The sequence below is a fragment of the Rhinoderma darwinii genome, chromosome 10 (assembly GCF_050947455.1).
Source record: "Rhinoderma darwinii isolate aRhiDar2 chromosome 10, aRhiDar2.hap1, whole genome shotgun sequence".
Taxonomy (NCBI): Eukaryota; Metazoa; Chordata; class Amphibia; order Anura; family Rhinodermatidae; genus Rhinoderma; species Rhinoderma darwinii.
In genome coordinates, this window is record NC_134696.1 from 40,995,811 (window position 1) to 41,008,936 (window position 13,126).

The 13,126-nt window shown below is 41.5% G+C and overlaps 1 protein-coding gene across 4 annotated transcripts in view; it reads right to left on the minus strand.

The window, feature by feature from the left end:
* ALG9 (ALG9 alpha-1,2-mannosyltransferase) overlaps positions 1 to 13,118 on the minus strand; it is a 106,413-nt gene extending 93,295 nt beyond the window's left edge. For 3 of the 4 annotated variants that reach the window (XM_075839763.1, XM_075839762.1, XM_075839765.1), the window contains exons 1-7: positions 12,926 to 13,048; positions 10,259 to 10,397; positions 6,094 to 6,228; positions 5,832 to 5,902; positions 3,128 to 3,216; positions 1,952 to 2,087; positions 1,283 to 1,370 (exon numbers count right to left, since the gene is read on the minus strand). In XM_075839763.1, coding sequence (XP_075695878.1) covers positions 1,283 to 1,370; positions 1,952 to 2,087; positions 3,128 to 3,216; positions 5,832 to 5,902; positions 6,094 to 6,228; positions 10,259 to 10,397; positions 12,926 to 13,032 — 765 coding nt within the window. In that variant the 5' untranslated portion in view covers positions 13,033 to 13,048. The other variant, XM_075839764.1, reaches the window with a different exon arrangement.
* Between the last annotated feature and the right edge of the window lie 8 nt (positions 13,119 to 13,126).

The window sequence follows — 13,126 nt, forward strand, 5'->3', positions numbered from 1 at the left end:
ATTGGGGAATAAAAAGTTAATAATTGATAACACTATAACGGAACAAGGTAAGGTGTACCCTCCCCACAGGTCGAATAGACACCTAAATCTCTATCACTGACCTTTTCACTGGTGTGGAAAATAATAAAACGTAATTTTTGATAGATATTGTGGTAAAACTCATCTCGTATTTTCAGTTGTTGTAGGGTCGTTTGAACAGGTATCTACCGACCGTTTCCAAGATGCACCCTAAAGATGGCCCTAATGGATAGCCAAACTACCACCCCGAAAAGAGCGACCAGACACTGCAACCTAACCCTCTCTTGCCCCTATACTGCGGTCCCCACTGGGTTCATTTCACAATCATCAGAGGAAGAGTAGAACAATACAGAGAGTAAACTTTAAAGTGTTTTATTTGGCGATACCCTTCACAACGGATTAATCATTAGTAAGCTGGATACAGACTAGCAAGATATTATAAACCAGAATAAGGGATCATACACAGTTGTATGCCTCTGTCATTTAACTCCCATAGAAGTGTATGGGCTCCTACCGTACCTCTATATGCCTCTGATTTCATAGACACACACACAGGTTTTTCTTTGAAAAAAATGGGAAAAATAAATCTGTGGCATTTTTCATCAGCTGCCATATAATGGAGATTTACGCATTGATTCTAGTAGAGAATATGTATATAATAGGATAGAATATTTGCAAGGATATAATATTCACTTCAGATTAATCAATGATTTAAATAACTTAAAAAAACAGGTATGCAACATAAATCCGGCTCAACAAAGTTCAGTGGACACCAGTATAATGATTGCTTTATACCTGTATACCTGTACTACAGACATGTGTTCTTCTATGGACTGCACAGTTGACAGTATGGACTATTCTAAGGCTGGGTTCACACGAGCACATTAACGTGCGTAATGGAGGGACATATTTCGGCCGGAGGTCCCGGACCGACCACAGTGCAGGGAGCCGGGCTCCTAGCATCATACTTATGTACGATGCTAGGAGTCCCTGCCTCTCTGCAGGACAACTGTCCCGTACTGTAATCATGTTTTCAGTACGGGACAGTAGTTCCACGGAGAGGCAGGGACTCCTAGCGTCGTACATAACTACGATGCTAGGAGCCCGGCTCCCTGCACTGAGTTCGGTCCGGGACTTGAGGCCGAAATACGTCCGTCCATTACGGACGTTAATGCGCTCGTGTGAACCCAGCCAAAGTGTATAAGCCTGGAAAGAAAAACTCGAAGTGTAAATGTCTTTAAATATTTAAAGTGTTCCAACTTACCAGAAACAATATGAGCGCCACTAGACACCAATTAATAAAACTCTTCCATTTGTGCTTCAGAAAAAGTAAATCAAAGGCGATGGGCACTCTGAAAACAAGAGTTGAGATATTTTATGAGAATCGCTATTTGCAGGCAGGTTTAATGGTCAAAGAGGTTTCCCAGATATAGAAAAAAAACTTTTCAGAGCCCAAAACCGTCTACAGGGACGACACATCACATTGAGTGGGCCATTAGATCACGAAAGACGAAACGTCACTATCCCAACACTGAACTGACAGAAATAATAAGGACGGCAAGTACATTAAAAAAACATAGATCGTAGGAAAATCAATCGTGGCAGACAAAGGACCAGCACAAGAGGTGAAGAATGGATATAGTGAAAATCGATCATTCAATCCAGCAGTGTAATATATGCACCACAGAGCTGATCTGAGAATCCATTGTGTGTTTACACCGACTATGACGTAGACTTCAAAGTAAATTTACGTAGCGGATCTAACGAGAACATATGGATATGCATATGTAAATTGGAGTAGTACATACTCTATAAAGCAGGACGTGTTGAATGAATGATTCCCATTTACAAATAAAAGAACTTATACTTGGTGTTTTATTCTACACATTGAGGAAAGGTTGGTGTAGGTTCAAAATATAAGACCGCTTCTTACCCCAGGACAACACTAAAAGGCCAACCCCAAATAGCACCAGCAGCAACACCCAGCACGGCCAGCGAGACCTTCTCCATGTACCATCCGGTCATAGCGATCAGTGTGGTGTACATACAGAAACTGCTGGGGAGATATGCTGCAGGGAGAAAAGAAAAAAAGACAAATCATTCTGAATGGCACTTCCAACAAGAACAGCATTTTAGGATTAGTAGTATTTCTCACTGATAAAAAGGGATCCTATCAGACACATTACAATCACAAAGCGAGTAACAGATTATATAAGAGACAATGGGAACGTGAACTGAGTGGTTCAATTTGGAGGGGGGAAAAAAAACTACCCCTTGGTTTGTTAACAAGTGACAAAACTAATGAAGAAGGAGAGGTTGGAATTGGGTAAGGAGCGCAAAATGCTAAAATCAGAGCCTTTGACATGTCAGAAATAATTGAAAACAGAATCCAACAGTGAATTTAAAATTATAGGTCACTATCTAAGGGAAAAGGCTGGTCTGCTATGTCTTCTGTGTTGGTTGCTTTGCTGTTTCTTAAAAGTCTCAGGCTGCTGCTCAGTCCTTCCCCTATGCTTTATACTGCAGTTGTATTTGATTAGATGGCTTCTGTATATCAGCACAAACCCACCACAAGCTCAATAGGAAATCAATGCATTAAAGGGGTTCTCCAGTCCTAAGTAATTGATGGACTATCGGCACCTCGACCAATCAGCTGTATTGAATAAGCCGCGCCTCTCATACGAGCGCTGCTTCCCCTTTGTTTCAACCTGCTTATACTCTGAATCGCAGGTACACTTGTAGCGGTAGTTCACATTCTCCTATTTACACCGTCACTACAAGTGTGTCGGCAATTCACAGTGCAAGCAGGTAAGGAATACAGGGGAAGCAGCGCTCGTAGGAGCGCAGTGGCCCCTTCAAAACAGCTGATCGGCAACATAGCCAGGAGTTGGATGGGCCTATCCTGAAGATACGCGATGAATTTCTTAGGACTTGAAAACCCCATTTTAAGCATATTTTCCACTATGGCAAGGAGAATGATTTTAAAACTATGGCTAAACTGAAGATAAAAACAATCATCAAGTAACTGATACACAAATGATGAAGCAAAAGAGCCTCAGTAAGAGATCTAGAGGCATAATAAACATCCAAGACATTCATCATCACCTACCAGCAGCAGAACTAAACATCCCTGTGCTGAGGACAAGGAAAGCCAACATCAACCGCCCAACATGAAGTCCAAATCTTTTGCATACAGCCCTTAAAATAAATGGAAAGTACAGCATTTAAAACCATATGTGAAGTTAAAAACGACAAAAACCTAAACAAGTGGTCACTAGCTTGGGGTACACATGGATATCACAGAGCCTAAGGCAAAAAGAAAAAAAAATTCTGGTGTGAGTACAGACAGGGGCCGTGTTTCAAATACATTCACATCGCAGTTTATATATATATATATATATATATATATAGTGGAAATATTGATCTCTTTGTATACAAAACACATATATAAACTGCTACCCAAGCTTGTGGACAAATGTTTGATTTGCTATATTAAAAACTTGAGGGCAACTCGGGTGAGTTGCAGGTAAATATATGGAGGAGAAGTGACCTACAGAAGAAACAATGGGGTCATTTATCAAAACTGGTGCAAAGAAAAAAGTGAAGCAGTTGCCCATAGAAACCAAATTCCAGATCTCATTGTTCAGACCCTTTTAAAAATCAATGGCGCAATCTGACTGTGGACAACTACTCCACTTTTCTTTTGCACCAGTTTTAATAAATCTTTCCCCGACAAGGATAACCTATAAAGGGAAGGTGTCACGTAAAAAAAATTTTTTATATGTTTTTGCTTTTAATATGTTATTAAAATACATTTTATTTGTGTTTTACTTTTTTATTTTTTATTTCTTTTACTTCTCTATGGGGGCTGCCATTTTTTTTTTCATCTCTGTATGTGTCGATTAACGACATACAGAAATGGAATACAGCACATACATCCCCATAGTGAATGCGAACGGGAGCCGTTCCATTCACTATAGCGTACGCCGTCTGTGTGGGAACGGCGCATGTGCCGCTCCCACACAGTCCAAAAGGAAGGTCTTCAGCCGAGCGACATCCGTCGCCATTTTCATGTGGACCGGAAGACGCGGCCGGACAGTAAGATGACTACTTCCGGTCGCGGCTTCCGTCCATATGTTCAGAAGCAAGGACTAGGAGCGGACGGAGCAGAAACAGCAGCAGGAGCAGGTAAGTTATGTTTGTGTATGTTCGTGTTATACTGTGTGATTACCACTGTATCTAATCCTCCTACACTGTGCATTCGCTCAAAAAATGGCGACACACAGTGTAGGAGGCTTGAACATTCAACCAAGGGGGGATTGTTTGAGGATGATAGAGCGAGTGTGTGTTCTCCAATTTTGCAGCATAAAGCAATGAGGTTGCTTTACCACATGCCAATGCTGCAATTTTGGGAATTGCTCCCTCTAGTGACCAGCACATGGAAATGTTATAAATTAGAATCTAATTTATATTTCCTGACTTGTGAAAAAATTAAAAAAAATTAGAACAACGTGTAATCATTTATATACTAACAGTTTAACTAAAAAAAAAAATTTCTACTCACACATTCCGTTTAACCCTTTCACTGTCAAGGCCGTGTGACTTCAAACGCTTGCTGCGACTAGAATATAAGGGCTTTGATTTTGAGCCTGTAATCTTAGCTTTCAAATGATACCAGGATCAAAGCTCTAGCTGCAATATTCGGGGTGAAGCACTGGTTTGAAGGGGAGCAGAATGAAAATGGACCTTTTACTTTAGGGAGGTGTTGTGTGTCTCAGGACTTTAGCCACAAACATGAATTCTTTTCCTTTTTTTTTTCTTACAAAAATGTATGGTTTGATGCCAAATTGAATGAAAGGACCCATGAGTGCAAGCTGCTGGGTGGCACTTTTTACAATGTACCAGGTGTCAACTTTTAGAAAATACAGTTTATGGTTGCAGCTGTATGATATGATATTTTTTTTCATTTATTAATGCAGATTTTATTTGTGTATGTCAAAATTATCCCAAAGCCACTGGCAGTGAATGATGAGATACGACTCTTCCCGGTGTAGTCTGACGTAATCGGCGCGTGCACAGTACAGCCGATTAGACCGGTGAAACGTCAAGGAGTACTGCGAATGCTCCAAATATGAAGCAGAGAAAGTTACTGTCTTACTATGTGAATTGCATGGCCCTTCATGCTGCTCTAAGTTATATGTATATTGTTGAAAAATTTTCAATAAAAACACAGTTGAAACCAAATATGAAGCAGAGGCGCAGGCGCGTTCAGACGTGAACTTGGCATTTACACTGCCTGGCCCCTATCAATCAAAGAAAGAAGGGAGAGGGGGGGGATAGAAGCCAGAGCAGTTTGGAGCAACTGTGACGCCCTCGTTGCTCTAAAAAGCTAATTTGCATATATTGAATAAAGTGATTTTCGCTGCAAGTGAAAAATGAAAAAACGTTAGATTCAGGTGAGCCTACACTAGATTACTCTGTTGCTGGTTTGATAAGCAAATTTCTAGTGACAGACTCCCTTCAGTCCTCATGCCAACTTCAGTTATTATTTTCAGGGTGCTATCCGTTTTTTTAACCGATAGCACCCTGACACATTCATCTCAATGGGGCCATGCACACTTCCGTCGTTTTAACGGAAACGTGTGGCCGTTCCGACAAAAATAGGACAGTCTCGGCCCTTTAATTTACTTGCCATCTGTGTGCAGTCCGTGTTTCATGGATCTGTCATTAGCCGTATGACGGCCAACGGAAGTGTGCATGAGGCCTTAAGGTTTAATGAATAAATAGAGTTAGGTATGTAATTATATACTTACTTGTAGAAATAAAGTTCACACACACAGCTACAGAAAGCCAAAAAGCATCGAATGAAGTAAAAGACAAGAACCTATAGGATGAAACAAGACATTTTCAACAAAACATTTTTTCTTCCGCTCATTTTATCAAACAACTAATATTATGAGCAAATGGAAACTTCAAACCAAAAGGGATCTTTGTGCTGAGGTGAGAAAACATAATTACAAGGAAGTATAAATGATAAAATTATAAAAAATAAACAAGAAAAAAATACCATCCTACCTTGTTTGTCTGTAGGATATTTGCAAGGAACCATGCGGGTAAAGCGTGCAGCCAGAGGTATGCATAAGAGCGTAGTGCATAGGCTGGAGAATATTCCCATGTCTGGAATCCTTTGCCATATACGAGGTAGTGAGTCTAAAAAAAAAAGTTATAAAACATGATAATTCAATGATAAGTTATTTGTTGTAAATAAAACTGAGACAAAAATAAGAAATCACATTAAAGTAACACACCAGGTAAAAGCCGACAACCCAGTGGTGCACACAACACCCTCAAATTCTCACAGATTTGGTTGCGCCAATGGTGGGATACACGGGTGTCTTCAGGCCGGCCACTCCTGCACCTTTTCCTATACAGGTTTATACGCAGGCCATGACAACCACCGTTTGGGACCTGTACATGCAGGCAGGCTGCAGGAGAGGCTTCCCAGGAGGCCTCCGTCAATCCCCGAATTATCAACTAAGTGCATCACTTTACACATGATCTTCGTTTTGAATTCCAACATTACATTTTCTGCTTTAGGCATCGTTCACATCTGCGTACGTATTTCCGATGCTCTGCTCCGATGTTCTGCTTCCTGGTTTTGAGTGGAATTTGGAAAATCAACTTACAAGAAAGCCCCTGACTTTCAGAAGGAAAAAAAATAACTTTTCATCTTATTCCTAGTCACTGATGTAACAATAAAGTTGATGATATGTCCTGTATATTTATCTTATCAACTAAAAAAACAAATATTTATTTCCTTGTCTGTGCAAAAACACATGTGGTGCTAGGGATAAGGTTCATAAAGAGGTTGGGCAACAAGCGCACATGGTTCACTGCACTTGGCATTTACAAGATTTTCTACAAGTTAGATAGTATTTGCAAGAACCCATTGTTAAAGCACTGCAATTATACAACAAAAGTCATTGCGACGTCATCATGACTGCAGCTTTTACACAGGTCACTAGATGTCGGTACAATCAGCATTCACAAATGATCAAGAATGCAATGTTTTCATTTTGCTCTGTCACCAGATTATAAGTGCCCTATCTCCTACATAGTCTGATCGGCGCTGGAATGTAGATAACAGCAGTGGTTTTTATTTTGAAAAACGATCATTTTTTAGCAAGTAATGAGCAATTTTAGATTCATGCTAATTAGTTTCTTAATGCCCAACTGGGCTTTCTTTAACTTTTCACCAAGTGGTTGTTGTAAAGAGAAATGTATGACGCTGACCAATCAGTGACCAATCAGCCTCATACACTTCTCTCCATTCATGTCCATTTGTACTCAGCACAGCGTGATCTTGCGAGATCATGCTGTGCTGTCACATACACCCACATTAACTGTACTGAAGTGTCTTCAGAGTGAATAGACATCACTTCCAGCCAGGACACTTCGCTAAAGTTTGCGTGAGAATTAATCACAGCACAGCGTGATCTCGCGAGATCACGCTGTGAATAACAGCTCAGCGTGATCTCATGAGATCACGCTGTGCTGTGTGAGTAAGTCCCACAAAAACTTTACAGAAGTGTCGGGAGTGTGAATAGACATTGCGTCCTGGCTGGAAGTGGTGTCTATTTTAGAAAAACATTTTTAAATTATTAGGGAATTCTGAATTGATAGAGTGGGGGGGGGGGTCCCCAGTTCAGGGCCCTCATCTATTAGCCAAAGCAGCTACAAAGGGAGTCTCCCACTCTGGGGGACCCAGCATGTCCATGCATCACAGAGACAGCCCATGGACTCAACTATCCACAATGTAATGCATAATTTCAGGACACCCTGTAATAGGCTTATTTCCTGGGGACCATTTAAACAATAATCATTTGCCAAAAGCGAACAATCCCTTTAAAGATATAACAGATAGTGGGTTCTTTATTAATGCTCCCAGAAGAGGGCTTCAAGGGACCAACAGAAGAAATTACACCTTCACTCACTGGCCCATCGCACATCAGTAGAAACTAAGCCAGGAGCAAGCAGCTCATCCGAATGGTTTCTAAAACACAACAGTGTTGTGTTCCCATTGCTTTAATGTCCTGCTGGCGCCCTACAGCACACACAATGTTGAACTGATATATACAGACAGTACAATCTACTTCCATAAACATACCTGAAAATAAAAAACACTTAAGTAAATTATTACAACTAAAATTAAACTCAAGATAGATTGCCTTTAAAGGAATCCAGGTCACTATCAGCTGATCGCCGGCAAGTAGCCATACCAAATTTCTGTATTTTTTTTTTTCACTTTACTACTTTTGCAAAGAAAAAATTAATTGTTAAAATAAAAATTGTTTTGTGTCGCCATATTCTGAGAGCCATAACTTGTCTATTTGCTCGTGTGAATCCAGCCTTACAATATAACATTATTTAAACCACACGCCATGAAAAAATAATAAAAAAACAACAAAGTTGCTGTTCTTCGGTCACCTTGTCTCCCACAAAACAATGGAATAAAAAGTGATCAAAAAGTCATATGTACCCCAAAATGGTACCAGTAAAAACTACAGCTCGCCCGAAAAGAACCAACCCTCACACTGCTCAATCTATTGAAAAATAGAAAAGTTATGGCTCTCAGAATCTGGCGACACAAAAACAATTTTTTTCCAACACATAATTTTTTCTTTGCAAAAATAGTAGAACTGAAAAACGACATAAATTTTGTATTGCTGTAACCGTATGGACCCGCAGAATAACGTTAAAATTAAGTTTTTACCGTATGGTGAACGCCGTAAAAACAAAACCCAAAAACTATGAAGGAATCGCTGTTTTTTTCGCTTTCCGTCCCACAAAGATTTTTTTTCTCGTTTCCCAGTACATTGGTACAATAAATGATGCTGTAAAAACCTACAACTTGTCCCGCAAAAAACAAGCCCTTATACGACTATATTGTCAGAAAAATAAAAAAGTTATGGCTTTTGAAAGTGGGGACAAAAAAAAAATTCCTGCAGCGACAAGGGGTTAAAACAGCAGCAAAACATAAGGTTTCGTTACTTTTGAACATACCCTAAGGCTACATGCACACGTTGCGTATTTTGCAGCGGAAAATACGCACCAAAACCATAGCAATAGAAAGGAAATTCACAAGTAAAAACCGCACCAAATCGCGCTTTTCTTTGAATGCGTTTTTTGGTGCGGTTTTTACGTTTTGATGTGTAAATCGTGGCGTTTTCATGCTTCGTGTTTTGGTCCTATTTTCCTCTGTACTAGGCTGATAGAATTCGCAAGCGGAAACACAAGATAAATTGACATGCTGCGGATTTTCAAATCTGCACCGCAGGTCAATTTAGGTGCGGGAAATGACTGTAGCGTGTACATGAGATTCCCTGGAATCTCATTGTGTATGCTGATACTGTATTACGCTGCGGTTCCCTCTTCGCTGCGCATAGTTCAGGCCTCCCTGGATGACGTTGCAGGCCATGTGACGCTGTAGCCTGTGATTGGTTGCAGCGGTCACATGGGATGAAACGTCATTCCAGGAGGTCGGACTGCAGGATGGAGGAGAGCGTTCTGGGAAGTGTGTTTTTTTTTTCCGGAGTTGGGATTTTTGCTGCGATTACACCGCAAAAGCCGAGACACTTGGCTTTCTGTTGCAGGTTTTGCCTCCCGATTGAAATCAATGGGGAAAATCTGCAAAAAAACAAACCAACAAAAACGCAGCATAAATTGACATGCTGCGATTTAAATTCCGCACCACAGGTCAATAAATTAACATTTACGCTTTGTTTTTGTCCCGCAGCGTGGGCATGAAATTTTCCAAGTCTCATCCACTTTGCTGCTACTGTAAAGGCTTCGGAATTTCCGCACAGAATTCCATAGCGGAAATGCCAGTGTCTACGCTACATGGGAACCCGGCCATAGGGTATAGAACACTCTGCACTGGTAACAGAAAGATCCAAACTGACTGTCTATCAGGGGTCAGCAAACTTCGGCACTCCAGCTGTTGTGAAACTACAACTCCCAGCATGCACTGACAGCCAAAGGCTTTATTATTCCAGCCAAAGGATGTAAGGGCATACTGGGAATTGTAGTTCCCCAACAGCTGGAGTGTCGAAGGCTGCTGTCCCCAGTTGGAAGTAGGTATTAGAGCTCTACAAAACAGTGATAACACATTGCGACATTGTGTCGATGAATCAAAGCTGCGTTTCACTGTAACAATGGATCTCCTTCATTTGTTACTTACAGGTTCCCAGTAGTTAAACGTTTCATCACAGTCTGAGACGTTGCTCAGCAGTGCTGCACAAAATCTGGCAGATATCAGGCATTTAAATGCAGTAGCTCCTTCAGGTGCCCACACTTGTCCGGCTTTGCTGAATGTCGATCTAAAATATAAGCAAAAGAGAACAAGAGTGACCATTACTATCTAATCAAATGGAGTTCGGACACCAGAGAATAAATTACTGTGAAAACTGCAGCCAATCACAGGCTACAGCGGACACGTGACGAAACGTCATCACAGGAGGCCTCCTGGTCACAGAGCTGCTGGAAAAGCAGGGACGCATAGCGACGGCAACTCCAGGTAAGTATAGGCCTTTTGTTTTTTTCCTGGCAGCCGTTTCTGCAGCGGTCAATCTGGCCGAATATACGAAGCACACAGCAAGGACTACACAGAAGTGGCTTAGGGACGTCGTGATACCAGAATTTGGACTTCGATACCGATACTTTGTGTAGTATTGCGATACTCGATACCAAAACGATACTTTTGCCAACAATAATAAAAAAAAAGTTCTTCCATTTTCTGATGTGGGGCGCATGGTGTTTTGAACCTCCATGTGCCTCAGATTAATAGTAATTAACCCCATCATGTTCCTCAGTCATAATGGACAACATTGGGTTAATGTGTGAGGTACATGATGGGGTTAATTACTATTAATGCGAGGCACATGGAGGTTTAAAATTCATAACACCTCGTGCCTCACATTAATAAGTGAAGGAAAGTAGTTTTATATTTTATAACAGCGCAAACATGAATGACGCTATAAATGTGTTATTACGGTTGGGACGATACCGAATGTGTATATTTTATGTATCGAGACTTATTTTTAATGTTTATTGTAATGTGTGTTTTTTTTAATTTAACATTACTTTATTATTATTTTTTTACTTTTAAACTTGAATGTACTGGCATATATCTATATACTGATTGTACACAGGCAGTTGTTAGGACATACCAAAGTATGCACTAACAGGAAACATGGTAGGACAGCCCTGGGGTCCTTCAATGTACCCTGGGCTGTCTGCCCATATATGGTATGTCCCGCGATCGCATCACACGAATTTCCTGTGATGCGATCCAAGGGGCATCCCCTTCTCATTTTCCCCTTGATTGCTGCGGTCAACTTTGATCGCAGCATTCAGGGGAATAGCGGCGGAGATGAGAGGTTTCTGTGATCTCCGCCGTTAGAGCGGGGCTGCGGATGTGTAATACAGTCATTGCTCCGCTCCTGACAATAAGCGATCAACATAAGGTGATGCGGCCGGTGCTGCACTAATGAGCGGCGGCCCTGAAGACAGAGCACAGGGGTGTTTTGCAGTGTGCCCGCCATATTCTGTCTTCAGTGCCGGCAATCATTAGTGCAGCGCTGGTCGAATCACATCATGCTGACCGCACGCACTTGTCAGGAGCGGGGTAATGGCTGTATTACACAGCCGCAGCCCCGCTCTCATACATTCATGTATTACTATACTTAGTTGTGCGGCCGCACAGCTTGGTATCGAAATACATGAAATAACGTATCGAACCGTTTGAGGGTGTACGGAATCAAAACAGTATCGACGTTTCGATGCATCCCTATTAGGGACAACTCTGTGAATGTCCTTGAGTGGCTCAGCCAGAGCCCTGACCTGAACCCAATTGAAAATGTCTTTCCACCAACGGTCCCCATCCAACCTGACAGCTTGAGAGGATCTGCAGAAAAGAAGGGCAGGAAATCCCCAAATCCAGGTGTGCAAACCTTGTGGCATCATAACAAGAAGACTGCAGGTGGATATCACTGCCAAAGGTGCTGCAGCTAAGTCCTGAGTAAAGGGTCGGAATACTTATGTCAATGCAATATTTTAGTTTTTTCTTTTCAATAAAAGTACAAAGTACTAAAATTCTGTTTTCACTTTGTCATTATGGGGTATTGAGGGCAAAATGAAGGGGAAAAAATAGATTTTTATTTTATTTTAGCACAAGGCCTCAATATATAAAATATGAAAAAAGTGAAAGGGTCTGAAGACTTTCCGAATGCATTGTATATGTGATATCCCATTTGTATAATCTGCAGCTTCTAACAATACAGAATCAGGAATCTTCGGCATGCCAACTGTTGTGAAACTACAATTCCCAGCATGCCCTAACAGCCTTTGGCTGGAATACTAAAGCCTTTGGATGTCGGAGCATGCTGGGAGTTGTAGTTCCACAACAGCTAGAGTTATGAAGGGTTAGTCGTCCAAACATCGTATAGGTAGTTATAGGTGATGTCCTATATATCCCGTCCATATGGATACAAAACAAATGACTGTTACCATCGGACGTCTAGCATTGATCTCAGGGGTGATGTCTGCTGAGGGGAAGGGGGCACATATACTGTTTATTTTTATTTGTCTATGGACGGAGGGGAGGACAGGACTTGTACATAAATCCTATGGTTCTATCTGTGGTATGAAGCAATTACTGCTTTTTGCAAGTCCTATCCCAGCTACCATGGCACGGGTAGTACCAATATACCAGCGTCCGGGATGAAGAGAGAAGTGCCCCCATTGTACAGACATGCATTACTAGAATACCATCACATGCACAATCCAGTTCCCACATATACACTCTTTCCACAGCAGACATGCGGCGTATATTAGATGCAGCCCTCACTCGGCTCTGTGCTCCGTCCCCCGACCCTCCTCTCTCTGTTTTCTGCTATTTTCCTCCCTCTCTCCACCGGTTCCTTTCCATCGCTGTCGAGCCCCCTTTACCGCCATTGCTACTGAGGGCAAGAGAACTCACTTCCGCGTACGGGTAGTCATTGAGAAACAGGCAAACGCCATGGTTTCTTCTGGCGCTTTAGTTTCCTAG